The sequence below is a fragment of the Monomorium pharaonis genome, chromosome 1 (genome assembly GCF_013373865.1).
Source record: "Monomorium pharaonis isolate MP-MQ-018 chromosome 1, ASM1337386v2, whole genome shotgun sequence".
NCBI classification, from domain to species: domain Eukaryota; kingdom Metazoa; phylum Arthropoda; class Insecta; order Hymenoptera; family Formicidae; genus Monomorium; species Monomorium pharaonis.
Window position 1 is genome coordinate 34,904,716 of NC_050467.1, and position 27,293 is coordinate 34,932,008.

At 31.6% G+C, this 27,293-nt stretch overlaps 1 protein-coding gene across 3 annotated transcripts in view; it reads right to left on the minus strand.

The window, feature by feature from the left end:
* LOC105832124 (coiled-coil and C2 domain-containing protein 1-like) overlaps positions 1-26,957 on the minus strand; it is a 43,844-nt gene extending 16,887 nt beyond the window's left edge. For 2 of the 3 annotated variants that reach the window (XM_012672789.3, XM_012672788.3), the window contains exons 1-5: positions 26,713-26,956; positions 26,306-26,444; positions 14,563-14,675; positions 8,323-8,683; positions 7,523-7,885 (exon numbers count right to left, since the gene is read on the minus strand). In XM_012672789.3, coding sequence (XP_012528243.1) covers positions 7,523-7,885; positions 8,323-8,683; positions 14,563-14,675; positions 26,306-26,444; positions 26,713-26,769 — 1,033 coding nt within the window. In that variant the 5' untranslated portion in view covers positions 26,770-26,956. Of the gene's footprint in view, positions 1-7,522; positions 7,886-8,322; positions 8,684-14,562; positions 14,676-26,305; positions 26,445-26,712 lie in introns of all 3 variants that reach the window. The other variant, XM_036282392.1, reaches the window with a different exon arrangement.
* Positions 26,958-27,293: the final 336 nt, after the last annotated feature.

Sequence of the window (27,293 nt, forward strand, 5' to 3'; positions counted from 1 at the left end):
CCAAGACCGGGAAAAAATGCACATGCATGATCATATATGACTCCATACATGATCATGTATGAGTTTTGACTTGACATGATCATACATAATTATATATGTAGTGTGTGTCGGCGAGGTATATATTTATGCGACTATATAATATCATACAATTCCATACAGTAGCCAAATTTTCATTCACACGATCGTAAATTAATCATATAACGAACTCTCTTCGTATAACAAAAACAATATATACTACACTTTGCCGTAAGTAATGGTTTTCTTTTATAAACCTTTTGGAGTAAATTTTCTCACGAGAAGAAGAAGCGCCGTGCCTTCGCCTAGTGGCGATCTTGCGAACTACACGCGAATGAGAGTTCGGTTCTACTATACGCAATTATATATAACCATGGATGGTCATACAACATCCTTTATTGTATACGCAAATTTGACATCATAATCATTCGTTATGAATGAGGGCCTGATAGTTTATTCGCATTCTGAACGTATTAGCGTGTTCATAAACTCATTGAAAAAAAGAGGTGCTGCAACCTGTGTCGACCTCTGTGGCGCCGACTGTACACACATACATACATACACACACACACACACACACACACACACACACACACACACACACACACACACACCGACTGTACACCATGAAATAAGATCACCATTAAAAAATCCAAGAAAGATTGATTTTTTGGAATTTGCTAAACTTTGAGCCGCCATATTAAAGTCGCCATATTGAATTTTTCAAAAAAATCGCAATAAGGTCTTTTAGAGCAGATACAGATAACACTTTCTACCATGATAGAGATGTTCTGGCCATTTGTTTTCGAGCTCAAAATATAAAATTTTTAAAAAAATTTACAAAAAAAACCGGCTTTAAAACAAAAATAAACTGTAACTTTTTTCAAAGAATTTGTAGGATTGTAGGTTAATTTTGACGACCGCATCTGAAAGAAGAAACTTTTGCGTTCAAAAATGGTATTCAAAAAATTTTTACTAGGTTGATTACATTTAAAGATAGAGCGTTGAAAGTTGAGAAGAAAATGTGGCATTTTGATCCGAAATGGTTTAATTACAATAATTAATAATTTTGTCAAAAAAGTGCGCTCAGGTAATGCGGCGCAGACATTATATGTACGCTAATATATACGTATATATCTAAATTTACTAATTTTTATAGGCATTATTGATTAAAAAATACAAACTATTTAAACATTTCGTAACTTTATTAATCTCTATCTTATAATCCTATTTTGATAATCTATAAAAAATTGTATACTTTCATTTTGTTATGCTCTTGCATTATTTAATAATAATTAAATAAGAACACTTTCTTTTCTAACTTTTTTAAGTACAATTTTATATAAAATCAGTAATAAAATAGTATTAATTTTAATAATATTTTAATGTAGAAACTACAGTGCACCGCATTACACGATGTATTGGGTAATAAGGTGCAAATAAACGTTTTTCAAAATGCAATATTTTCATGTATTATACAATGAAAATTTTATTAAATCAGTCACATGTTAATAGACAAGATGTTCAATTTTAATTTTATCCTTTATTTTTTACATTTAAAACCTTTTTCATTAAAAATATTCAACTTTTTCTTAAGTGCGCCATATTCCCACCATATCCCCTAAATATAAATATAATATAATTATAATCATAATTATAATTTTATATTTAAAATAAATATTTGTTTCTATGTAATATATAAGAAACACCAAACTTTTATCTTGATATTTCGACAAGAACTCGATAAAAAAAGGAGATAAGAATTATTTACGCCAACTCTTTGTGTTTCGCAACAAATATACAATTTTACCCCACCAGCAGCAAATAAAAATAGAAAAATTCTGCAAAAATCTAAAAATTGTAAATACTCTGTTTGTATACAATTATTAACATGCACAGGATAAATAATAATCAAAATGCACAGTAATTATTGGGCAAAAGTATTTTTAATATACATTTATTTTATCACATTTATTTTATTTCACATCAAACGTTTCGGCTATTCTTCTAGCCTTCATCATATACTCATATAATAAATTCTGCAATATTTCGTATCATGATCAGTAAAACAATTTCCTATGCAAATCAAGCCGAAGAAAATACAATAAACCGTTTTGCTTGAAGATTAAACAAAGAATTCTGGATTTCTAATAAATCGTTTTTCTATACTTAACTATGAATATTTCATGTGGTATTAATAACTATCTTTGCCAAACATCCTTTTTTTTATAGAAAGTAAATCATATATTAGACATTGTATAATTGTTGACTCTAGAACGTTACACCAGAGTAGTTTTGTACCACAACGCGAATTTAAATTTATCTCCTAATTTAGCAGATGAAGGGATCGAATCGAGACATCGACCATAATTCAATTTAAAGTCTTAGAAATGAACAGGGACATTGGTTGGCACCAAAACACCATTAGCTTTAGAGCAATACAAACGTAAAGTGAAAGTGGGAGTATGTTTATACCCGAGTCTGACGTTTGTGTACATTTCGTTCGGATGCCGCCATACAAAACAATGTTTTTTTTCATCGACATAAAGAATGGGAGACTGAGTATCGCGACAGACAAACGAGCGCTCGCTGTAGAAAAAGAGATACTATGGTTTGCGCGAGCTACAACGTTCCTGTGTGTAAAAACCACCATACAGTGTGGTGAGTGTCACTTGGAGTCACGAAAACATATTTAAAAATTTTTTTTACTTTAATAATGTATTCTGTATTTAAAAAAAAAATATTTTTATACAATTTTATAGCAAAATAGAAAAGATTATGTCTTTATTCATTTTTTCCTTTTTCTTAAGCTATCATTTTTTTCAACTTTTATTTATCAAAATAATTATATTTTTAAACAATATCCAAAATTTATTTTATCCCTAGATTTATCTTCCCAAAACTGTTATTTTAAATTCGTTAAAAATTGATAAAAATAGATATTTGAAAAAAACTAATTTTTGCGATTTTTTCAAATTTTATTTTGTTTAAAATATTTTTTAACATATTTAATGTTAATATAATTGTGGATTATACCATAGTCTTCGTCATGAAAAAACAAAAAGATTCATATAGCACAATATTGATTTCAATCCATCTGTTCAATGCAGAATGCTTGGAAAAGAATAAGGTACATTTATAACCCAGTTTGAGGTAAAAACAATAAGTTTACCGTAATATATCTAAAATATAAAGAAAGTTTAAGTGGTGTGAATGTGAGCGAGCGTGGCTATTTGGCCTGAGCGCAATAGAACATTAAGATAGAAGAGAGCAAAAGTTAAAGTAGAATTAGAGTAGCACCACTAAAATATAGCGACTAGAAAGATATGGAGTTTAAAGAAAAATTTGCAAAAATAATTTCAAAAAAAGATTTTATTTAAATATTTAGTGCAAATGGCATACGATATAGAAATAGAATAGGAATTAGAGAAGAAGAAAGAATTTTAAAAAATTATGTCAGATGGATATTTGGATAAGATTTTTGTACCCCAAAATATATAATTAACAAATAAAATCTTTCATATTATTATAAATTAAACTACATTAAATCATATAATAATTAAATTAAATTAAGTAATACTAAAATTAAATAATATTTAAATTACAAATATTTTTAATTAAAAAAAATATTTAAAAAGACAAAAATTTTACGTCAAGTCTAACGCAATATTAGAGCCACTAAAACAAAATATTATGTGTTGTCTTTATTTAATATTGAAGAATTAGAGCAAATGTTAATCTGTAATTCCTATAATCTAACAAAATTACTTACAAAGAAATATGTATAGTTACTAAGAAATTAAACAATCTTGAACCCTCAGGTCTCATTTCATATTTTTCTTATATATACCTAGTGATGGAAAAGTATCAATTTGAATTGATTTTTTAATCGAAATTCCAGACATTAAAGAAAAAAAAAATCTTAAGAAGAGTGTCATAAGTATTTCAGTTCCAAAGATATTTTTAAAAAATAATGTCTTGAATTACGTTAATCCAGTGGTTAATAAGTGTGGTGCCTAAGGGTTAATAAGTCAAATATTAAATAATTTAATTTTTATTTAGATTTTTCCCCATTTCAAAATAAATATTTCGTAATTATTCTTAAGAAATTTAGAAGATTATTATTAACCTCTAATATTATCAATTTAATTAGCTATTGCTCTATTTTTAGTTTAAAATTGTATATCAAGACCAACAATTAATTGGCGCTTAGTTTGCAAAAAGCTATTTAAAAATATATATGTCGTTAGGAATTGGGTGGAGACCTGCGGAGGACACGTTGCACTTTACGATCCCGAGTAATATTGGAAAGAGTAGAATTACTAAACGCGTTATATTATCAGAAATCTCACGATTGTTTGACCCATTAGGCTTAGTCAGTCCAGTAGTTACGTTAATGCAAAGATTGTGAATATGCAAAATCGGTTGGGATAAGACGGTCCCAATGAATGTTCATAATTCATGGCCATTGTTCAGGTCGCTGTTATCAGCGTTAAAGTGTATTAAAATTCCAAGATTGATAACGGGTGTTGGTAAGGCAAATTCGATATTACACAAATGTCTATGACTTCAGCAATGTTAGCAAGCAAGCATACGGAGCCTGTGTCTATATAATAGCGAGGGATTCTAAAGACAAGGTTGATTCTAAGTTAATGTGTTCCAAGTCCATAGTAGCATCGCTGAAGAGCATGTCCTTATCAAGGTAGAAATAGAACTGTGCGGCGCGATTTTGCTGACAAGGCTGATGGGACAGGTTGAAAGGGAAAGGCGTTAAAAATTAAGACAAATAAAAGATACTATTGGACAGACTCTCAGATTATTTTAGCTTGGATAAGTTCTCTGCCAAGAAAATGGCATACTTTCGTAGCAAACAGAATAAGCAAAATACAAGATAATTCCCATCCGAGTCAATGGCGGCACGTAAAATCGCGGCTGACTTAATTTCAAGAGGGTTAACTCCGAATCAATTAAAGAACTCCGTTCTTTGGTGGAAAAGGTAACTTTCCTTCGGAAACTAGCTTGGGGTAAACTTGGACTGCGCGCCTGAGGAACGAAAAAAAGCGTTAACTGCGACTGTTCTGACTCACAATATTGTTATTAATTTTCAAAGATTTTCTTCTTATTTTAAATTGTTGCGCACTGTAGCTTACGTGTTAAGGTTTTTGTATAATATAAGAAAAAATAAAAGCAAGCGGAAGACAGGATGTACATCGGTGGTAGAATTAAAAGATGCACGCAACACGGCTGTAAAGTTAATTCAAGGAACCGAATAGGAAAAAGAGATCAAGAGATTGAGTGAAGGCTAGAAAGTGTCCAAGAGATCGAAATTAATTAGCTTAAACCCTTGGATCAACACAGGCTCGGAGGAAAACTAGATCATTCTAGGACTACTGTCTTTGGCGGAAGATTCCAAACATCCGATACTGATTCCTGCTCATCACCATTTTACAAAACTGGTTGTAGTAACACGTCACATCAAATTACTTCACGCTAGAGCAGCCACTACATTAGCTGATATCAGACAGCAATTCTGGCCGATAGCCGGTAAAAGCATCGTAAAACATTTAAGAAATTGCGTCACGTGTCGCAAAACCAACCCTATGCCATGCCAGCAGCTGATGGGTTAGCTACCAAAGGCCTGAGTGAGAATATCCCGACTATTCGCTAAGGTGGAAATGGACTACTGTCGCCCTTTGTTCATGAGGAATCGTGTTTGGCGGAATAGTAAGCAATACAAGGCTTATGTGGCCATATTCGTATGCATAGTAATCAAGGCCGTGCATATTGAATTGGTTGAAGATATGACCGCGAAAGCATTCCTGGGCGCGTTTAAAAGATTTACAGCAAGAAGAGGCATCCCCTCTGACATTTACTCGGACAATGGTCGCAATTTTGTTGGCACCGAAAAGAAAATTCGACGAATGTTAAACAACTCCGCGTTCCAAAAAGGAGTTCAAAAAGCAACCTGTAAGAATGGCATTACCTGGCATTTTATTCCTTCCAGAGCACCTCATTTTGGAGGCCTTTAAGAGGCCGCGGTAAAAACCATGAAACGGCATCTAAAACAAACGATAGGGAATGCATTTCTAACTGTGGGTGAGATGAGCACAATCCTATGTCAAATCAAAGCCATCATGAATTCCAGGCCAATTACTCCGATGTTTCACGATCCACAAGATTTGGAAGCTTTAATGCCCAGCCATTTTGGTAGGGAGTTCTCTGGCTGCACTGCCAGAGTCTGATTTGCAAGAGTTACCGATATCAAGATTATCCCGATAGCAGCACGTCGAACAACAGACTAACTAGAATAGACTGCTTATGAAGTGGAAAATTCTAATCCCTACTACCTTCATAAACAGTCTATTCTAGTAAGTCTATGTCGAACAAATACAGCAGCGGTTTTCAAAAACACGGTGGTCAAAGGAATATTTGGCCACTTGCCAGCAAAGACACAAATGGCAAACCAAAACGCGGGAATTATTTACTCCGGGACAACTAGTCATGCTGAAGCAGGACGAGACAATACCCTGCAAATGGTCACTAACCAGAATTCTAGAGAGTCATAAAAAAAAAGCGTTGCTCGCGCGGCTACTGTGCGAATGTTACTTCATCAGAATGTTACAAAAAACCAATTGTAAAAATATCACTGATTCCATGTGAGGAATTTGACAATAAGACTGTACCTACCAAAACCTTGTCATGAGTATGTTTAAGCGCGTTTAATCTTATTTAAAAATGTATAAACATTTGTCAAGACAGGCGACATGTTTGGAGGACAGCTCGGCTAGGGAATTTTTGTACTTCGCGGCATTTTTAGCGTAACGCAGGCTAGAGCAAGGCGATGGTCCGGAAGGACGCGTGAGTGCACGCGTAAGAAGAGAGAAAAAAAATATGGCCGTCCGCCAGTCAAGTCCAAATTTGTAGCCAGTAAGTTATTAAATACAAGCATCTGCAAGTAACTTTGTCGAGTCTCTGCACCCAATAACAGAACAGTGGTGTCGGTTGTCATTATGGGAAGCCGACATATAAGCCCAAACAACGAGAGAAAATTCGGTGTTCATAACAAATATTTATACTAAAATTCTGAAAAAATTCATGGATTAACCTTAATATTTATAGAAAGTATTTACATATTTTTGGTATTAAGATTTAAGAAATTTTATATTTAAAAAAATTATTATATTTTGCGATTTGAAAAAATTATTTCTGCAGTTTTTTAATTTTTTTCCATTTATTACGATACTCGAAAGGTACAGAGCGCTAAATTTTTGGAGATCAGAAAATTATGGGTAGTATCACCCAGTGTGTATACAAAGGATTAAATCATACAATCAATCTATATTCATTTATTGTTAATCTAAATAAATAAATAAATAATATTTTAATTATATTTTTCGTTACAAAAGCATAAATCAAAAATAGAATACATCTATCTACATATCATAATAGTATTAATAAATACGTAGTAATTTTCAAAAAATCTTATAATCTGACTTCTTATATTTACCTGAAGCTTGCTGCTGAATTTCATTCTCTTTTTTTGCAGCCAGTATTGTACTACCATTTGGAGAAGGTAAAATTGGAGTCGGTGGCATATCTGATAAATCAAGCCTTTCCCCTGCAGCAACTGCAGCAATAACTATATCAAATTGTTTTACAGTTTTCACGTATTCTAACGCTTGCTCTTTGTTGTTTGCTCTCTTCCAAGCAACTGCTGCAGTCTTATATTTTTGTTGTCGCTCTTTTAACTTATCCAATGCTTCTTGATCGACTGAGACATTTGTCGCTGATTCACAAGGATTATCATCAACATTTGGAACGCTCGATGATGCAACTGCTTCAGTAACTTCCATTGGTGATGGTGTCTTGTCTTATGCAATAAAAACAAAATATTTTTCATAAAATAAAAATCAATATCATAAATTTGCAATTAACATCTAAAAAAATGGATAATAATCGGATGGAGTAACTAATTCAGTAATCTATTAATAAATCATAAATAAATTATAAATTACAGCGATCTACAGTTTCAAATTTAATACATTAATCATTAATACATCATTCATTGATTAGTCTGCCATAATAAAAAAATATCAATATAATCTACAAAAATCAATACATATTTCTATAAAATTTTAATTGCTTCAGTTTTCTTTTAAAAATTTTTTGAAAACAAGCTTTTTTTAGAATTCAACTCAATAAAGTAGATTTAGCCTTTAAAATAAAATATAAGATTAATCACAGATAATCTCGACAAATCATAAATAAAAAACATTTACAAGACCACACGCATAAAGTATGAATTACCTATACTTCTGATGGTTGATTCGGCGATAGCTGAAGGAGGCAAAGCTGGAGGAATGTCAGCCTCATTAATATTACCACCCGATTGTATGGAAATTAACATTCCCTTTAATATTTTTATACCTCTATTGTATCTTCGGGCTTTACCAGTCTCATTTTTCTCTTTCGCTCTTCCTTCAGCTATCTCATAAATTTGTAACCTCTCTTGCAATAATTTGACTAATTCTTGCGTAGAATTGTTTTCTTCTTCAATCCCAGTAGATTCAGATTCATCATGCTCTGCTTGTTCTTTCTCTTCCATTAACTCTGGAATTTCTAACGTTTCTGTCACAGTTTCATTTCCAGCGAGCATTTGTAACTCTTTCTAAATCAACAAAAAATTTTAAATATAGTTAAATTTTATATTTTATATTAAGATAATTTTCTCACAAAACAAAAGTTCTTAAAGAAATTTTTTTAATTTTTAATATTGTCCAAATTAGTATTTATTTTCAAAATTTGAAAATCGACCATTTTGATAAAAAAAATTAATTAAACATGAATCATCAAACATAAGACGTAGGTTCTTCTCAAAGTGAAAGAACTACATACTTCTTTAACTTTCGTACCTAAAATCTCTCATAAAAACTTTCCATTATATTAGAATAAAAATAGTTAACGGTCGTTCTCTTCGCCAGTGAATAAATTAAAACAAATTCTAGAAATTATTCGACCTTACTGGCTATTTTTATTAATACAATAAACGTTACGTTTTGACCCTTTATTTGGGTCCTTTTCAAGCGTGTCGATTACAAAACTTAATATAGATATAAGTTGTTTAGCAGTTTGGTATCAGACATCGATCTTAACGGACAAGTCATACAATGATACATATCTAAACAGTTTTTGGTTAACGAGATTTTAATTTAATGTTTGACAAACAATTTTTGACATATGTTATTTGACATACGAGAAACAATTTATGACGTATCTGGGCACACGTCACAAATTGCGGGATGTTATATTAAGTTTTGTAATCAACAAGCTTGAAAAGGACCCAAATTAAGGGTCGAAACGTAGCGTTTATTGTATTAATAAAAATAACCAGTAAGGTCGAATAACTTTTAGAATTTATATTAGAATAAATTTTGGAATAGAATAGAATTTATTTACTTCAAACATATACAATCCCAAGAAGGGACTTGGTTTACAATCAAGGACTTATCTAAGCATCCATCCCTATCTCACAAATTTTCTATCACACACGTATCTTCATTCATCCGTTTAACTATCCATCTATCCTAACCGATACATCGCATGGCTTTATTTATATCATTAGCATATCAAATCTTATTACTTCACTATAATCCTACATTTTCTCTATTGCACGAATTTTCCTACAACAATAAACATTCTTCTCTTCAGCATCTCATGGCCAAGAACAAAATCCTACTTAAAATTACAGTATGATTCTATCTAAACGTTTTTCTCGTACTATCTTCCTATCATCACTTTATTTATAGTCTTTTTTTCTTTCTGCTATAACTATACACCCTTATAACTAATCTCCCTTACTTTATTTACTAATCTTTACAAAAATCTTTCCTTTTTTTCTACCTCCTCTTTCTCCTTAAACATTCCTTTTGCCTTCTTCTACTAAAAGTTATTTCTATAATTCCTGAATTCCATATCTTATTAGTTACCCTTATTCATTTCTTTCCTGGCATGTCTATCATAACATAACATATCCTATTATACCGTTCTAATCGCAAAAATCCTGCCTATAATCTAATCAAATCTCATCGTTCTTCACCTATCATTCCATCTTTTCTGTTTACAATCTTCTTACTACTTATAACTATATTCGTCTAACCTTTCTTTTTAAACTTTTCTCTATGCGTACTAGTTCCTCTGCACTTTCTCTCCCTCTCCCTCTCCCTCTCCCTCTCCCTCTCCCTCTCCCTCTCCCTCTCCCTCTCCCTCTCCCTCTCCCTCTCCCTCTCTCTCTCTCTCTCTCTCTCTCTCTCTCTCTCTCTCTCTCTCTCTCTCTCTCTCTCCATCATATTATCTCTTAACCTAATTCTACATCTCCTCTTCTATTATATTCTACATTTACATATCTAATTTTACTATCTACAAGCTGAAAACCAAAGGATCCATTTCACAGCCCCATCTTGCTCCTGTCGTCGTACTGCACACTTATACCAATCCTTCTGTCCTTTATATCTTCTTTCATCTTTCCGTCTTCTGACTTCACAGTTCCTAATTTCTCTAGACTTTTAACGTTATCGTGAGTTGCTTTCCAATCCATCCATAAAGAGGGCAAAAAACTTTTTACTTCTCTCTTCCTCTCTGTACAGTATGAGTCACAATAAATAATGTCCCTTATTCCTTTACCTTAATATTTCCTCTTGTCTCTTCTCTCTCCTACAACTGTTCCATCCGATAGTTTTACCAAGCGGATTTTCCTTCTTCCTTGCCTATATTGTTTCTTATTCACCCTTTTCCTCCTCTTTTCCTAGTTATGTATTTCCAATTCCATTGCCTTTACAGACTTCAAACTTCAAAATCTATTTCCTCTCCTTTCTTCATTTTCTTTATCTTGCTTCTGATCCAGAAAGCCCTTTAGTTTACTCTTCTTCCCAATTGGTCCTCTCTCATAACTCTTTGTTTTCACCTCTTTAGAATTCTTTACATTTTTCTCTTCTCATTTTTACAGTTATTTTACTTTACCAGATCTTATGATCCGTTCCTTTTCTTTTCTCTACGCCTATCTATAATTGTTACTTTCTGGTCTCCTACAATATTCTTCCAGAATTCTGCTGCCTCGTTATCCAGAATTTCCATTTACCTTTTCCGCTTTTTTCTCTTTTGTATGCGTTTTGCTTCGTCATCCTCTCCTATTCTTGTTCTTCTTTCTGCAGTTTTTTGCCTTCTCCTCTTTTTTCTGGACCTCTTTCTCCTCTTTTCAATCTCATCGCTTAGGAACTGCAATCTGCGTCCATTCTTTCCTTTACTTTAAAATCCTTACTCTTATACAGTTTTATTTACTAATATATATTCTGCCTTACACATCTATACTATAATACCTTTCTTTTTTACTTATCTACGTACCCAGTGAACACGTTTTATAGCGACAATATAACATAGAAGTTACATGTAATGTAACATTGTTATTCTTGTGATATGTAGGTGCTATATAACATAGAAATAACCTGTTACATAACATTTGTTATACGCAAGTAATATAACTGTTATACATCGTTTTGACGTTACAATTATGTAACAAAAAATTGTATAATCGTAACATAACACACTCGTATCAATGTTATTACGGAACGATGCGTCGTAGTTGACTCAGAAATCAGACAACACTATAACATCCAGAATGAGAAATCCATTTAATATTTTAAAAAATTATCATAAAGATAATGTTTTCAAAAATAACGGTTTGTCTACAATTACTGCGCACAAAAAAATGCACAAAATCTAAATTCATCATGTACTGAACAAAAACAGGATAATAAATGTACTATTCAATTTTTCTTACAATTAGAATATATGATCTATATAGTTAACCATCTAATTAACCATTTGAACGCTTCAAATAATTTAAAAAAAATGAAATTTTTATTTTATTTTATTTTTCTCTAGTTGCAGTTTAAAGATATCCAATTTAAGAAATCTTTTAGATATCAGTTTCATGATATCTTTTTGTTCTCAAAAAACGGCGCATTGGTTAACATTCTGACATCATTATGTTATCTTTTAGAAGTCTCTTTATGTTATCATTTTCAAAAACAGGATATGCGTATCATGCGTAAAACGGAACGCATGTAACAGTTATGTGACGGTTAGATAACATGTTATATTGCTGAGTCGGAAATTGTAACTTACATGTAACATCAGAGCAATGTAACCTGTTATATTCGGTTACATTGCTGTTACATTGCTACTAGGGGAAGGCGGGGCAAAACGTGGAGCGAGGCAAAATGGTGAGTTAGGAATAATTTTTTAACAACAAAGTGCCATCTGGTGGCAATAGCTTAAACTTTGTCAGAAAAGGTCTCCGCGATAATTTTATGCGTCTCAACTCGTTTCGATATTCTACGGCCTAACAGTGATATGTGGTCCTTTTTTAGAAGCCTTAATGTAACTTTTTCGCATTTTGAAGTGCAAGTAAGTATTAAAAACCCTATGTTCATACTAAAAATGGTTTTGTTATTCAAAAGTATGCCCCTTGAAACTCTGATATTGCTATTACTTGTTGCGAAATGTTAATTTGCAATTGCAAAACAGATCGTAACTTAAAAATATGCCATGAGAGCAAAACGGCGTGGGACAAAACAAAGAGCTTCTCGGAAGCTTCTCGGGAGTTTCTCGACCTTTCCAAAAAAGGTCGAGGTCGACCTCCAATCCAGGGTCCATCTGCTGCTAAGAGGACTCGGAATCGACCTTCAACTTAAAACAGATTAGCTAGTGGCTGAGTGAAATAAAAGTTTTTTTTTCTTTTTATTGCGGGCTTTTGTGCCTCTGTAACGAGTTGAATATTTCAAATAAATTGACGTTTATTGCTAATATAAGTCGGTCCCCGTTGTGCCCCACCCCTGGGGCAAAATGGGGAGAATGTAACTTTTTTGTAAAATGGATATTTCACATAGTTTCCGTTCACAATTTGAAACGTTCTAAATTTTTGTAAATGTGTTACGAGTCACTGTAAACATAAACGCAGTGTTTCCAAAAAAACTTATGCATTTTGGATACACAAATTGGCATTAAATGTTACGATCCCCGTTTTGCCCCGCCTTCCCCTATATTACTGTGTTCACTGGATATATTCTCGGCCTTTCTTTCTCGCCTGATTATCTCTCTAAATCTATGAACATAACCTATCTCTTGTTTACTTCTATATTCTCTAACCTTATTCTATTTCTTTTCCACTTTCCGTTTTCTTTAACTCACCTTTCTACTTTACTTAATTCTTTCTTAACTGCATTCTCCAACCCTTTTCTGCCCCCCTTTATTTTTTTTCTTCTCGCTCTTATCTATACATTTTTCCGCGCTCGTCTATGCATCCAAACCTTCTTAGTCGCGATCTTTCTATCCGTTTTTTATCCTATCTTCCTGTTTCTATCGCGTTCCCTTCTATTCCCCAGCAACTTTACTCTCCTCTCTTCTCTTTCCCTTCTATTTTTTCATCCTAAATCTCTAAATACCTACTTAACTCTGTCCTATATACACGCACTATCGTCGCCATACGACCATTTGCTCTCACACCACCTAACCAAGTCCACTTTCCAATATATTCTTTAACCCTAATCCTACACTAAGCAAATAATTTGATATTCTACACAAAAAGTGTAATACACTCCAGTCTCTTTAAATAATTATTACTTATATATTATTAAGCATTTTAACTCAAAAAAAATTTTTTTAACATTCTTCAAAGTTCTAAAAATAATGTCCAAAAGTTATTTTGAGGCAATTTAAATTTTAAAACGGTAAAAAAATTTATAAAGCTAAGCAAAAAAACTAAATCTAAAACTAAAGCCAAATACAACACACACAAAATTTATTTAATATATATCTAATAAAAATATTTCTATTAAAAAATTTATACTAATTATATTTTCATATTTTAAATAATATTATAAATAGTATTTTATATATCATTTTAAATATTACTCAAATAAGAAAACTAGAAAATATAAACTATACAAGAAATTTAGTTAAAAAGAAAAAATCTTACATTAAAAATAATTAGACTTGAGTAAATTACTTTTTAACTAAATTAAGTTAAAATTAATAACTTATAAAATTAATTTACGTTAAAAGTTACACGAACAAAAAATTAACTAAAAGTTACATTGAAATTAAATTAAGTTAAAAATTAAAAATTAATTTTTAAAAATATTATTTATATAAATTACAATATTATTTTTTTAAATTAAATTATGCTAACAAAACAATTACAATATAGATTATCAAATAAAGTAAAAATATTTCATTTACTATTCGATAAAAGCTTTATCAAATAGTAAATGAAATATAGGTAACAAAAAAATAATTTGTTTTTATATAAGTGTATTTTTTCTCTTACATAGGTTAATTGTACTTAAAAAAACTAATAAATTAAAGTTTAAATTTTAAATAACTAAAGTTAAAAATTAACTAAATTTAGTTAAAAGTAATTAATTTCTTAACTTTATTTTTAATTTTTATTTTTCTAACCAATTACATTATCCTGTCCTACAAATAACATACCATTAATGCAGGATCATCATCTCCTTCAGAAGGTTCTTCATCAGAATTTATATCTTTCGTGCAATCAGTTACCATTTCATCCAAATTTACATTAGTGGTAGTTTTGTGCGCAGCTATAATATTTATATAATAATTATATAAAAATAATAGCTCTAAAATAATAGATATAACACTTATATAATTTATAACATTTACAAATACGACCATAGTCAAAAATCTTATCATCCATATTTCATCTCAGGCATTTATATTTTTTCATTTATTTAGAATTCTTTTATCTTTATTATTTCCCATTGATTATTGGTATACATATAAAACTACATAAGTTTAAAGAATTCTTAAAACAAAGAATAATTTACATTTTACTATGTTTAACTTTTTAATTTCTTCTGTTTAACCTTCACGAGAAATACTACATTTGTTTCGAGATTCTGAGGGTATGTAGTACCCATTTAACATTAAGATATTTTTCAATTGTGTATATCTTTGTATTTAATAAATATAAATTTAATTCTTCTTTTTCAATTGATGATAAACATCCAAAAAAAATGTATAAGTCCAAAAACCGAAAAATTTGACATATTTAAAATATTGAAATATTATGCAAATACAATAAAATATTGTACATATTTAAAATATTAAAGCAAGAAAAAAATAAAAATACTAACACTAATTTTTTTTAATTTATAGTTTCAATAGGAAAAGAATTAAACAAATTTGGATTTTAAACAATAAATTTTAAAAGATAATTAAATGTACTTTAAGACAAAACATCCTTTGTTTGAATTCCAAAGAATATATATTTTTGGTAAGGTAAAGAGGAGGGGAAAGAAGAAGAGGAAGGATAAGAAGTAAAAGAATGGAAAGAGGAAAAACGAGGAGAATAAAGGTGGAGAAAAGGTGAAAAAAGTAAGGAAAAAAGAGAAGGACAAGGGGAAAACCTGAAAGTATTAGATAGCAATACGCGATAGAGCAATAGATAAGTGACTTAATAAGTAATTTCAAAGAATATAAAAACTACACAAACTATTTAAACTTTAATTGCTTAGAGATTCTTTAAAATAATATTTAAAAATGTTTAAATGCTAAAAATGTTTTACTTATTTTTACTTATTAACAATAAATTCAAGTACTAAAAATTATTTTTAATATTCTAGACCTAGAGGATGTAATACACCTACAGACTGAATTCTTACTGTTGTGGTAAAAGATTAGTATTAGAGATATAAAACATTTTTTTATCCCTATTCTAGCTCTCGCTATCCCTTACAGTCAGTGTTGTTCTCGGTGATGCTTTCTCGCGCTTGCGCATTGAATATAAGTTTGATGGATGTATCTATCTTATATGAGAAAGGGTGCTTTTAGAGCCCTATTCTGTATCAATGTCAGTATTGTTATATATATTACTAGTTATACAAGTATTAATGTAATAAAAAAATTATACAACGTATATGTAAGTACAATATCGAAAATTATTAAAAGTTACAGAATAGGTACGTTACTTCTCCGTCCATAAGCGTATTGTTATAGATATGTTACTGGATTTCATTATGACCGCATTGCGCATGCGCAAAAAAGCGTCACCAAGAACACTGTTTACAGTATGTGAATGCTTACTACTATTCAGTATAGCTTGTGTATGCATAACCCAGTGCTTCATCTAAGAATTAAATTCCTACAGTTAAAAATATTTTTTGTTGCCTATGCACAGAAAAGTTGTGTTCTTTTAATTCGCAACGATGCATCCTGATACATCCGTTGCATAGCATTGTCGACCGGCTCTGGCCCAGAGCATCTAGGCAAAATCTGTCGATGGACAAATGGCGCTAAGTAAGATCTTCGCATGGTCAACCATTTTTGGGAGTTGTATTAGTGCGCGTCGTAACACAGATCATATCTGTAGTGTGTGTGGATTGTTTTTGGTGTGTGTAAATTACAACATTTGAGCTTATAAGTGGTCGCCATTTTCGGTCCAAATAGCCAAATAGCAAGCAAACCTTACTTAGCACCATTTAATGACATCATTGGTCAATCATCACAGCCATTCTTCTAAAGAATAAACTGCGATTGGCTAGTTCTAGAAAAAAAGAACCTAAGATGTGTTAACCTAGCTCCTATCAAAAACGCCAATAATTTAGCCGTTTTTAATTTCTAGTTGCGCACAGCACATTTAATTACATTTAATAAATCATGATTTATTAATACATTGCAATGTATTATATAATTATATTATCATTATTATTGTTACTATTATTATTACATATTATCATTATTATTACATATTGATATAAGTAGAAACATTTACTATTACATTTGCTTTATATTTACTATATTTACTTAAGGTTTCAATATCCATCCAATAAGATTCATCCAAATTGTAATCCTACGCACTGGTTTATAATCACCCGCTGTGTTCGCTTAACCTTCAATATTTTCTGACTTTCCGCAGCCCCTTAAATTGGGATACTAAAAGTTGCGAGCAACTTTAATAGTTCTGCTTACAACTCGAATTTAAAAACAATCAAAATTAACTCGGACTACAATTCAATATATACCAAAAATTAAAAACGATTAAATTATGCAAGATGTATCATGCTGCATTGTTGCAAACGCCAAAATAATTCTTTTCTCACCTGTCAATTCATACTCAACTAACATTTTGATGCACAGGTAACAAAAAATATTGCGTGCAACATGTGTAGATCGGCTATTGCCACACGTACGGGTGAATGCACTCGCCTTCGATTCGTACGTCCATTTCCCATACTTACGAGCAATTAGCCGACTCACCACACTTGTTGCATAAATTCTATTTAAAAGTATTAAAAAACTTTAAAATATTTTTGACTAAACTGTATACATATATATGGAACGTCCCACGTCAACTGGATCACCTCTCTACCAAAATTTGTATTGAACCAAAATTGAAGCATGCAATTTAAGCGCTCTTGGTGCTAACAGGATGGCGACCGGTAAAAGTGTTGTCTCAGAGTTTTTGCGAGTAAGAAGTGTGAGACCGGCTAAGGAGAGAAGAAAGGTGATCTAAGCAACAGCAGGAGGTGAAAAAAAAGCCAGACATTGGAGAGAAGAAAATAGAAGAATAAGAAGCAAGAGAATAAGAAAAAAATTTAAGTAATGTGTTAAAGGAAAGATGTTGAGAAGAAAGGTGACGTGAAGATGAGGACGAAGAGGGCGCCTAAAGGTGCAAGCGGAAGGAGGAACGAAAGAGATGACAGATAGCGGTGGAGATAGGAGTAGGTTGCAGGAGCGAAGAAAAGAGCGTTAGAAAGATGGCTAAAGACGGCAGTAGGTGTGAAAAAAGAACAGACAAGAGATCTTTGCGCATGGGTGGAAGAAGATGAGAAGCGCGATTGGCCGGCCAGAGGCAGAATGCAAGGAGAGGAAATAACTACGTATGATGGATCGAAATATCAATATACCGACTAATTGTATTAAATCGGAAAGATCGAGAAGTGGAATCAAACACATGAAAAGAAGGTTAGACGAGAGAGAAAACAGGTGAAAAAGCAGACATAAAATTTAGCAAGCTAAAAAGAGAAGACAAAATAAAAAAAAACAGTAGAGGACATGGAGGGAATAAAGAAGCTGAAGAGAAAAATGAGAGAAATAAGATGTTTGGAGAAAGTGAATTCTACTAAGAGAAATGCACACAAAAGTAAGTAGAAAAAGAGGAAGAGAAGAGAGAGCAAGGTTCGAAATGCAAAAGAGAGCACAGGAGAAAGAAAGAAGTGGAGAGAGTAAAAATAAGGTGCAAGTAAGAAGAAAGAGCTAAAAGAGGAAAAACGGAGATAAAGAGAAAAATGATTGTGGCTAAAAGAAGAGACAAGGGAAAGGAGAAAAGGCATGAGGAGACCCTAAGGTTAAATTTTTTAAGGTTTTCATCACAGAGGATGTGGTAAAAAAGAATAGGAAGGGTAAGATGTTGGAATGTATGACGAAGGCGGCGGAAGTTCTATCAAGTTTCGCGGAAGGCGTATCAAGTTTCTCGTTAAAATCTTGCTAATATTAATCCAGATTCTTAAAGTTCATTCTTTTCTAAGCAATTAAAAAAAAGCATGTCGATACAATGTTTTTTGTTAATTATACGCGAGTTTGAAATTTGCACTGCATTTTAAGGTATTTTAACGAATAAATACAGTATTCTTTAGATACCATGAAACGGTATCAATATGATATTGCGATATCAATATATTACGGTATCAATATGATGATTAATTTTATTGTTTAACTCGATCATATCGCCGTCAGAGTGCACCACGTGGAGGTGGACAATCGCACGCGTGAATGAAATTTCACTATTCGTATCCCTGTGGCCAAGAAAAAAAAAGTAATCGCAATTCAAAGATACCTTCCCAGATAGCACAGGACGTCCTCAGGATCATCCTGAATATGTCCCGGGATGTCCTGGGATCTTGTCAGGATATAATATAGTTGTATTATTGTAAATATTTTATGTATAAATTTGACTTTTAAAGTAAGTTTAGAATGTTAAATTCTGTAATAGTATCAATATAAATTGAAATTTTACTCATGTCTTGAGGACATCCTTGGGATGTCCTGAGGATATATGTATTCTAGCTGAAAACGTTATTCTTAAAATATTGTATAAAGAGTTGCATTAGCTACATAATGTCTGAAAATAAACTAAATATAATGACTGTATAAATACCAGACATTTTAGATAGCACAGAATGTTCTAAGAATATGATATTCTGAAAGTCCTCAGGACATCCTAAGACAGTCCTCAGGACATTCTAAAACAATCCTCAGGACATCCCAAGACAGTCCTTAGGACGTCCTAAGAGAGTCCTCAGGACATCCTATAAAAGTCCTCAGGACATCCTAAAATAGTATTCAGGGACATCCTGGACGTATAGTAATTTTTGAAAAAGACGGGTAAATTAATATAGCAAGTGAGAAATCTTTGAATATATATCGTACGTATTTCTAGAATGTATTGCAAAATCAAATGTGTAAAAATGTTGACTTCAAAGTCAGATTGAATGTCACATTTATTGAAACAATATGGCATATTAGCAATACTAAAAAATTATAAAAGATGACATTAAATAATTTTTTATTTTATTTTATACAAACGGCGCAAAAACAGTTTTTTTTAATAAGTTATTCCACATACTATTTCGCGCGCATATATAAAAATGATTTTAAAAAACTGTAAAACTTTATATTTATTTATAAAAATATAAGTTAACTATGTTTCATCCTTCTGACAACATCTACTGTAATGATCTATAACAAATATGTATGCATAAACAAGAAATACTCATGGATCATCACGAAGCGTTAGGAAGCGTATGGTCTTCGAAGTCAAGCATCGTCGGCGATGGTTGATACTTGGATGGGTGACCGTTTTCTCGGGTACAGAGATTAAACATGCTTTAACAGGTACAACTGTCGCTGAAACATGTATAGTCTCTTCTTCCTCTTACAAAATTATCGTAGAGATAATTTAAACTTTTAATTTTTTGTTAAAGTTTTTTTTCAATTCTCAAAAACTGTTAAAAATACTTAGAAATATTTAAAAAATTTTCTAAATTAATCGGAATTTTTTATTTTTTAAATTTTTCTGAGAAACGTTTCAATTCTTATAAAAAATCGATACATTTATCAAAAATCCTAAAAAAAAAAATCTAAAAAATCTGACAAAAAGTGGTCATTGTTTGCTATTCCTGAGGATGTCCTGAGGAAATCCTATGGTACCCTCAGAACGTCCGATGGACTGTCCTCAGGATGTCCAATGGACTGTCCTCAGGATGTCCTGAGGACTAAAAAGTGGCGCTCGTTTGCTATTCCTCAGGATGTCCTGAGGACGTCCCGGGATAAAATCAGGACGTCCTCAGGATATCCACGAAGTTCGTCCTGAGGACGTCCTAAGAACATCCGTGTGCTATCTGGGTTGTATCTGTGGGTATTTTGGATTGCTAAATATGAATCCAAGGTTTAAATTCTAAATTCAAAATAACAGATCCAATGTGTTGATTAAAAACTAAAATCTATTGTTATAAAAAATAACATTCAAGGATTTTTGAATTGCTAAATTTGAAATACAAAATTTTGTCATTAAAAATAGCGGATAAGTATTTATGTGTTGATATATATGTTTATTTGCAAATACACATTCTACCCTCTAGATACTAGATTTCATTACAATTAAAAAATTTTGATTATTTTTGAGCGCTATTTTGTATTTTGTAATTTTAATCTTGGATTCGTACTCAATGATCCAAAAAATCCCTAGATACCAGATTTCATAATAATCGGAAAGTTTTGATTATTTTTGACCGCCATATTGGGTCAACTATTTTGAATTTTAGAGTTTTAACTTTTGATTTATATTCATCGACACAAAAAACTTTGAATATCAATTTTTATGCAAATCGATTCAGCCAATTAAAAAATAAACAACGTGCGCCATATGGCACATCAATGCCCACTGGGCCACACATATTTTCCGCACAATATAGCGTCAATGCCGAAAGGGTTAATCAATAAATAGAATGTAATTGTAGTTTACGTAGTCGCGGTATGTAGTACACCATTACGGTGAAAAATTTTTGTAATGTGGATGCAAGTGCTAGATAGAACATGTAAAATATGTCTTTATTGTAACGTCAATGGTCTGTGACATTAGAGTCTAGCAATCCAAAATAGAGCCAGTGCTCGGAATTAGTTGCACATTTCGCCTCGATTCCTGAGGCATCGCCTGCTATACCCCCACTACCGCTCTAGGCTCGACGGCCAAGCCGCCGATCGCGCGCGTGGCCTTGTGTCTCAGGAGCGTTCTACGATAGATATGCCTGATCCATTCGCGTGATTAAAAAATTTTCTTGCGCTGTGAATAATTTTCTTATTTTTACAGACAATTAAAGTTATTAATATTATTTTTACGTTTATAAACATATTTGTATATACATATAATGACCATAATATAACACAATGTAATAATTGCAATTTTGTCAATAGCTTTCCACATCACTCAGGAGGAAAAATAATATTAATAACTTCAATTGTCTGTAAAAATAAAAAAATTATTCACAGCGCAAGAGAATTTTTTAATCACGCGAATGGACCAGGCATATCTATCGTAGGACGCTCCTGAGACACAAGGCCACGCGCACGATCGGCGGCTCGGCCGTTGAGCCTAGAGCGGTAGTGAGGGTATAGCAGGCGGTGCCTCAGGAATCGAGGCGAAATGTGCAACTAATTCTGAGTGCATTAGACCATCATTTTAACGTCATTAAGTCGTCAATTAGTAACGTCAATAATAGTCTGGGAATAACCAAAATTTGACGTCAAAATGACTTGTGTTTGCTACCTGGGATGTATTTACTTTACTCGTAAACGAGGAATTTTGATAAAAATATGTAAAAACAAATTTTTCGATATAAATTCATTTATACAAACTCAATTTACAATGTTTAAACCTATTCAAGTATTTTTAATTGAATATGACTGCGTCGTGGTATTTTATCATTTGACAGCCATTATGGCCCCACCATCTTTAAAACGCTATTTTTAATTTTTAAAATTTAAATTCTTTTTCGTAATTTGCGATCACGGAAATCACCGAGTGAGCATTTTCAAGTTTATTTAAATGGTTTTGATATATTCACATGATTGTAGCATTGATTCGCCACATTGAATTTACAAAAATTGACTGCATTTTCGCGATAAGGCCTTGTTCACGAGTAAAGTAATTTTTATTAAATTTTGAGACTTTAAAAAATCTTTCTTCCATATATTTTTATACAATTCAAGATTTTTGCGCAATTTAAGCGCCATGTCACCGCCATTTTAAATTTTCAAAAACACCACATTGCTTTCGAAAGTTTATAACAAACATTTTAAGCCCAAAAGTACTTAAATTGTATACTTCAAATTTTGAGCACACGCGCATATATGTGTGTTTTATATAATAATAATATACTACATTAATTTTATTAGAGGAGAAAAGGTGGGAATACAAACCACCATTTTCTTTTATTAAAAAAAATCCGTAAATATTTATGTGTGACATAATTCTTGCCGATATAAGTTTGTTAGTCACAAAGTTCTATCAATCATGTTATAAATAGAAGTTGTTCGGATATATGTAACGAACATAATTAACAATTTTCTAAAGACAAAAAAATTGCGATTATAAAACCTGTAAAAGAATACACTGCCAACAAATATTCTCAAATCATTTTTATTTCTAAATTTAAAAAAAATTAATGTGGTTTATAAAAGTATCAGCATCTTATACATAATATTACACAAAAGTATCAAAAATATATGTAAAAAATCTTTTTAGGTTTTACAACTTTATGCATTGTAGTAGTATCATAACATATTACAATAAATAGCTAATAAGTATTGTAAAAGTGTGACAAAATTACGTGCGAGGAAATTATAGAACTCAGACTCGTGACACTCGCAAGTATTCCATAATCATGAACGCAAATAATAACTTTACATGTCAAATTTATGCATACATTACGTCAAATATTAAATTTAATTATCATTTATATAAAAACCATATTCAAGCTCTTCAAATTACACTAAAAATAAAAAATATGACATATTTCTTAAAATGACATAAAGAATACACAATTATAAAACTTTTGGCTACCTGCAATACTGAAACGCAGCTTTCATGACAATAAAACATTAACCACTTTGTCGACAGGCGAAATTTCACTGTTCGTGCCCGTGGACAAGAAAAAAAAATCGCAATTCAAAGATATTTTGTATCTAAAAGCTTTCGGGGTCGCTGATTACGAATCAGACATCAGAATTTTAAAATTCAAAATGGCGGATCTAATATGGCAGGCCAAAAATATTTTAATTTAATTTATTTGGATAAAACTTATAATACAGGGGTTTTTAAATTGCTAAATTTAGATTCATTTTGGGTCTGCCATTTTGAATTTTGGAGTTTTGACTTTGGATTCGTACTCAGCGATACAAAAAACCCCTAGATACCAGCTTTTATAACAATCGGAACATTTTGATTATTTTGAGTCCGCCATTTTGAATTTTGGAGTTTTGATTTTGGATTCGTACTCAGCGACCCAAAAACCCCTATATACCAGCTTTCATAATAATTGGAAAATTTTGATTATTTTAGGTCCGCCATTTTGGGTCCGCCATTTTGAATTTTGGAGTTTGGACCTTGGATTCATATTCAACGACACAAAAAATCTTTGAATATCAATTTTCATGCAAATCGATCCAGCCAATTAAAAAATAAACGATGTGCGCCATATGGCGTCATGCCCCCTGGGGCACACATTTTCCGCGCCATATGGCGTCAATGCCGAAGTGGTTAATAACCAATAACCATATTGTATTAGGTGTGTGAATTAATTCGGTCCGTTTGGCAGTCAATTGCTGTACTATATAATTTTCTAACTTCTAATGTCTGCAAAAGGCTTTATGGTTTAGTATTGACATCTGGCAATAATATTCAGTTGATAAGCATTTGGGTTTATAACAATTACATCGTGTTTATCTGATTCGAAAATGTCGAAATTCGAATCCAAAAAACATCATTTCCGGGAAATTCTCATTTGCTGTTTTCATTTGAAGAAATCAACCGCTAAAGCTCATCGAATGCTCGTAGAAGTTTGTGGTGAAAGTGTTCCCACCGATAAATCATGCAGAGAATAGTTTCGACGATTCAAAATTGATGATTCCAGTGTTAATGACAAGCCTCGTCCAGGTCAACCAAAAAAGTTCGAAAACGAGGAATTGCAGGCGCTAATCAATAATGAGCTATTAAAACAGAGCCAAACCATCACTACCGTAGTTTACCAATAATAATTGATCCATTTAAACAACGCATTGAAGAATAAGCGGCCGGAATATGCAAAGAGACACGACAGAGTGACACTTCCAGCACAATAACGCTCAGGCCACATGTTGGAAAGATTGTGAAGGCCACCTTGGAAGCACTTGGCTGGGACATTTTACCTCACCCGCTGTATTCACGAGACATAGCTCCATCCTATTATCACTTGTTCAAATCGATGGTACATAGAGTTTTGGACTAACACTCCAGCAATTATGAAGAAATAGAAAAGTGACTCAATGAATGGATCGCTTCGAAGGACGAGTCGTTTTCCGTCACGGAATACAACAACTGCCAGACAGATGGGATAAAATAATAGCAAGCGATGGCAAATACTTTGATTAGTGTACTTTCTCTTTTTTTTTTACACTAAAGTCTTTTTTTGGAAGAAAAAAACGGACCGAATTAATTCACACACCTAATATCTAAATAGTATGTAGAAAAGTAACTTAGACAGTTTTTCCCAGAATCAACACAAAGTATACACGATATCATGAATTCTGTAACCCAACATTTAGTCTATAACCATCTTCTCTCCTCTATTATTGTATTATTATATATATAATAAAATACTAAATAGAAAATACATATAGAAATATATATGTATATATATATTATATATATAAAGAATACACATACACACAGATATATATATATATATATATATATAATATATTGTTTGAAATATTTCCAACAACAGTCATAATTATATCTGTGATTTTTACAAAATAGTTATAGCTATTGCTATACAATAAATTTCTGTTATTTAATCTTAAATACATGGATCTGTTACATTTGATTATTTTTCTTTTTTAAAATTTTCAAAAACTGAAAAAAATTATAAAATATCCATTAACATTATTGTTAAAGGTTTTATAATTATTTTGGTAAACATTATTTATTAAATATTTTTTTAAATAAACTTTCAAAATTAACTTTAAGGATCCTAAAGTTATCTATTTTACCAACATTTTTTCATTAAACTAATCTTTTAAATGGCTTTATAGAATCGTAAAACTTTTATAGAATTAAAGTACGCATCAAAATCTAGGGGAATATGGTTGATTTAATATAAAAAACAAAAAAAAATTATTTTTGGTACGTAGAACTGTCACTTGATGACAATATTTGCTTAGTATACAAAATCTACTATATATATGTACAAAATAAAACTGTATTCCTTTAGGATAGCATAACAAACAATATCATGCAATTCAAACTAAGATTAAATCTAGAAAAAAAGATTAGTTTCACAAACTTTTTATAACTACAAATTCAGATATAGGTTTTAAAAAAAGGAATCTAAAAAACATTTTGTTTATATATTCTCAGTATAAAATCCAGTTCATATAATGATATTAATACACTTTAATTCTGAAAAAGGCTTTCCAAATTTGTAAAAAAAATACATATGAAATTTTGTTAATGATAATGCACAAATGATTCTACATTAATGACCCCGAACAGACTTGATGGACACTTTAAGCATGGTCTATAATACATGGAGTAAGCGTAGAGTAAGGAATAAGAATAAGAGTAACAATTTGTCATATAATTTTCTATGATTTTATGAAACTAGTGTTTGCACTGTTCACAGCTATTCCTGCATCCTAATTGACTATAAGTATAAAAGATGAAGTAGGAATAGGAAATAAAATTAATTTATCGCTTACGCTCTTATGTCTACTATTACTTCTTACTCTATGCTTACTCCATATATTATAGACCATGCTTTAGGATCCCCTTAAAATAAGTAACAAACTTCATTCTTTGTCCATGGTATTTTTTGGCAATAAGAGAACAATTTGTTAAAATTTTTTCAGACATTGTTTTCTTACATAAAGTATACAATATGTAAATCCAGCTTACCACTGCGTCTGCTTTTATAACCTGTATCATTGCCAGCTGCTAAAGCAGCTAATTCAGCTTCTAAACTTTCATCATTATCATCATCCTTCATATCATCAATGTTATCAATATTTAGGTCAGGTACTTCAAAAATGCCATACTAAAAATGCCATGTAAAACATTATAAATAAAAAAAAGAGAAATAATTGATTAGAAAATATCTAATACCAACTCAAATTAGTAAAACAAAGTACAAACATATATGTAGGGTATTACATCTATGTTTAACTATAAAAAAATTATATTAATTTAATTTAAATTTAGATTTATATCCAAAATGCAATGTCTCAAACTATAAGCTTTCAAAAAAATATTAATGAGAAGAAATCTTACACATATACGTATTGACAGAAAAAATAGTGATATACCTGTTCTAAACTACCAACTGGCCTAGACTGTCTCGATTCTTTTTTCTTACTAAACATTTTGTTTTGTCGATTATAATATAATATGAATATTTAGCAAAATATTGGCAGAAATGAGACGAATTAGAATATATTTCACAATTACTATATACTTTCGTATCATGTATTGACGCACGTCACATATCAATCATGCAGCTACATGCAGCCATCGACATATAGAATGGACTGAGCATTGCGATGGGCAAGCGCGCGCCTGCTTTAGAGTGAGAGGTACTACACCTGAGGCCTATGTTTGTCTCTTTTGCAAGCTTCTGATTTGTTATTTCGTCCTCCTCCGTGAATGGAGGAGGACGAAATAACAAATCAGAAGCTTGCAAAAGAGACAAACATAGGCCTCAGGTGTAGTACCTCTCACTCTAAAGCAGGCGCGCGCTAACCTATCGCAATGCTCAGTCCATTCTATATGTCGATGCATGCAGCAGAGATTTTATCATATTGCCATAAAACCTTTGATTATATATACATGGAGGAGGAATGCCACTTGCCAGCACTGAAAGTGTGTCCAAGATATGTGCGAGAGAGAA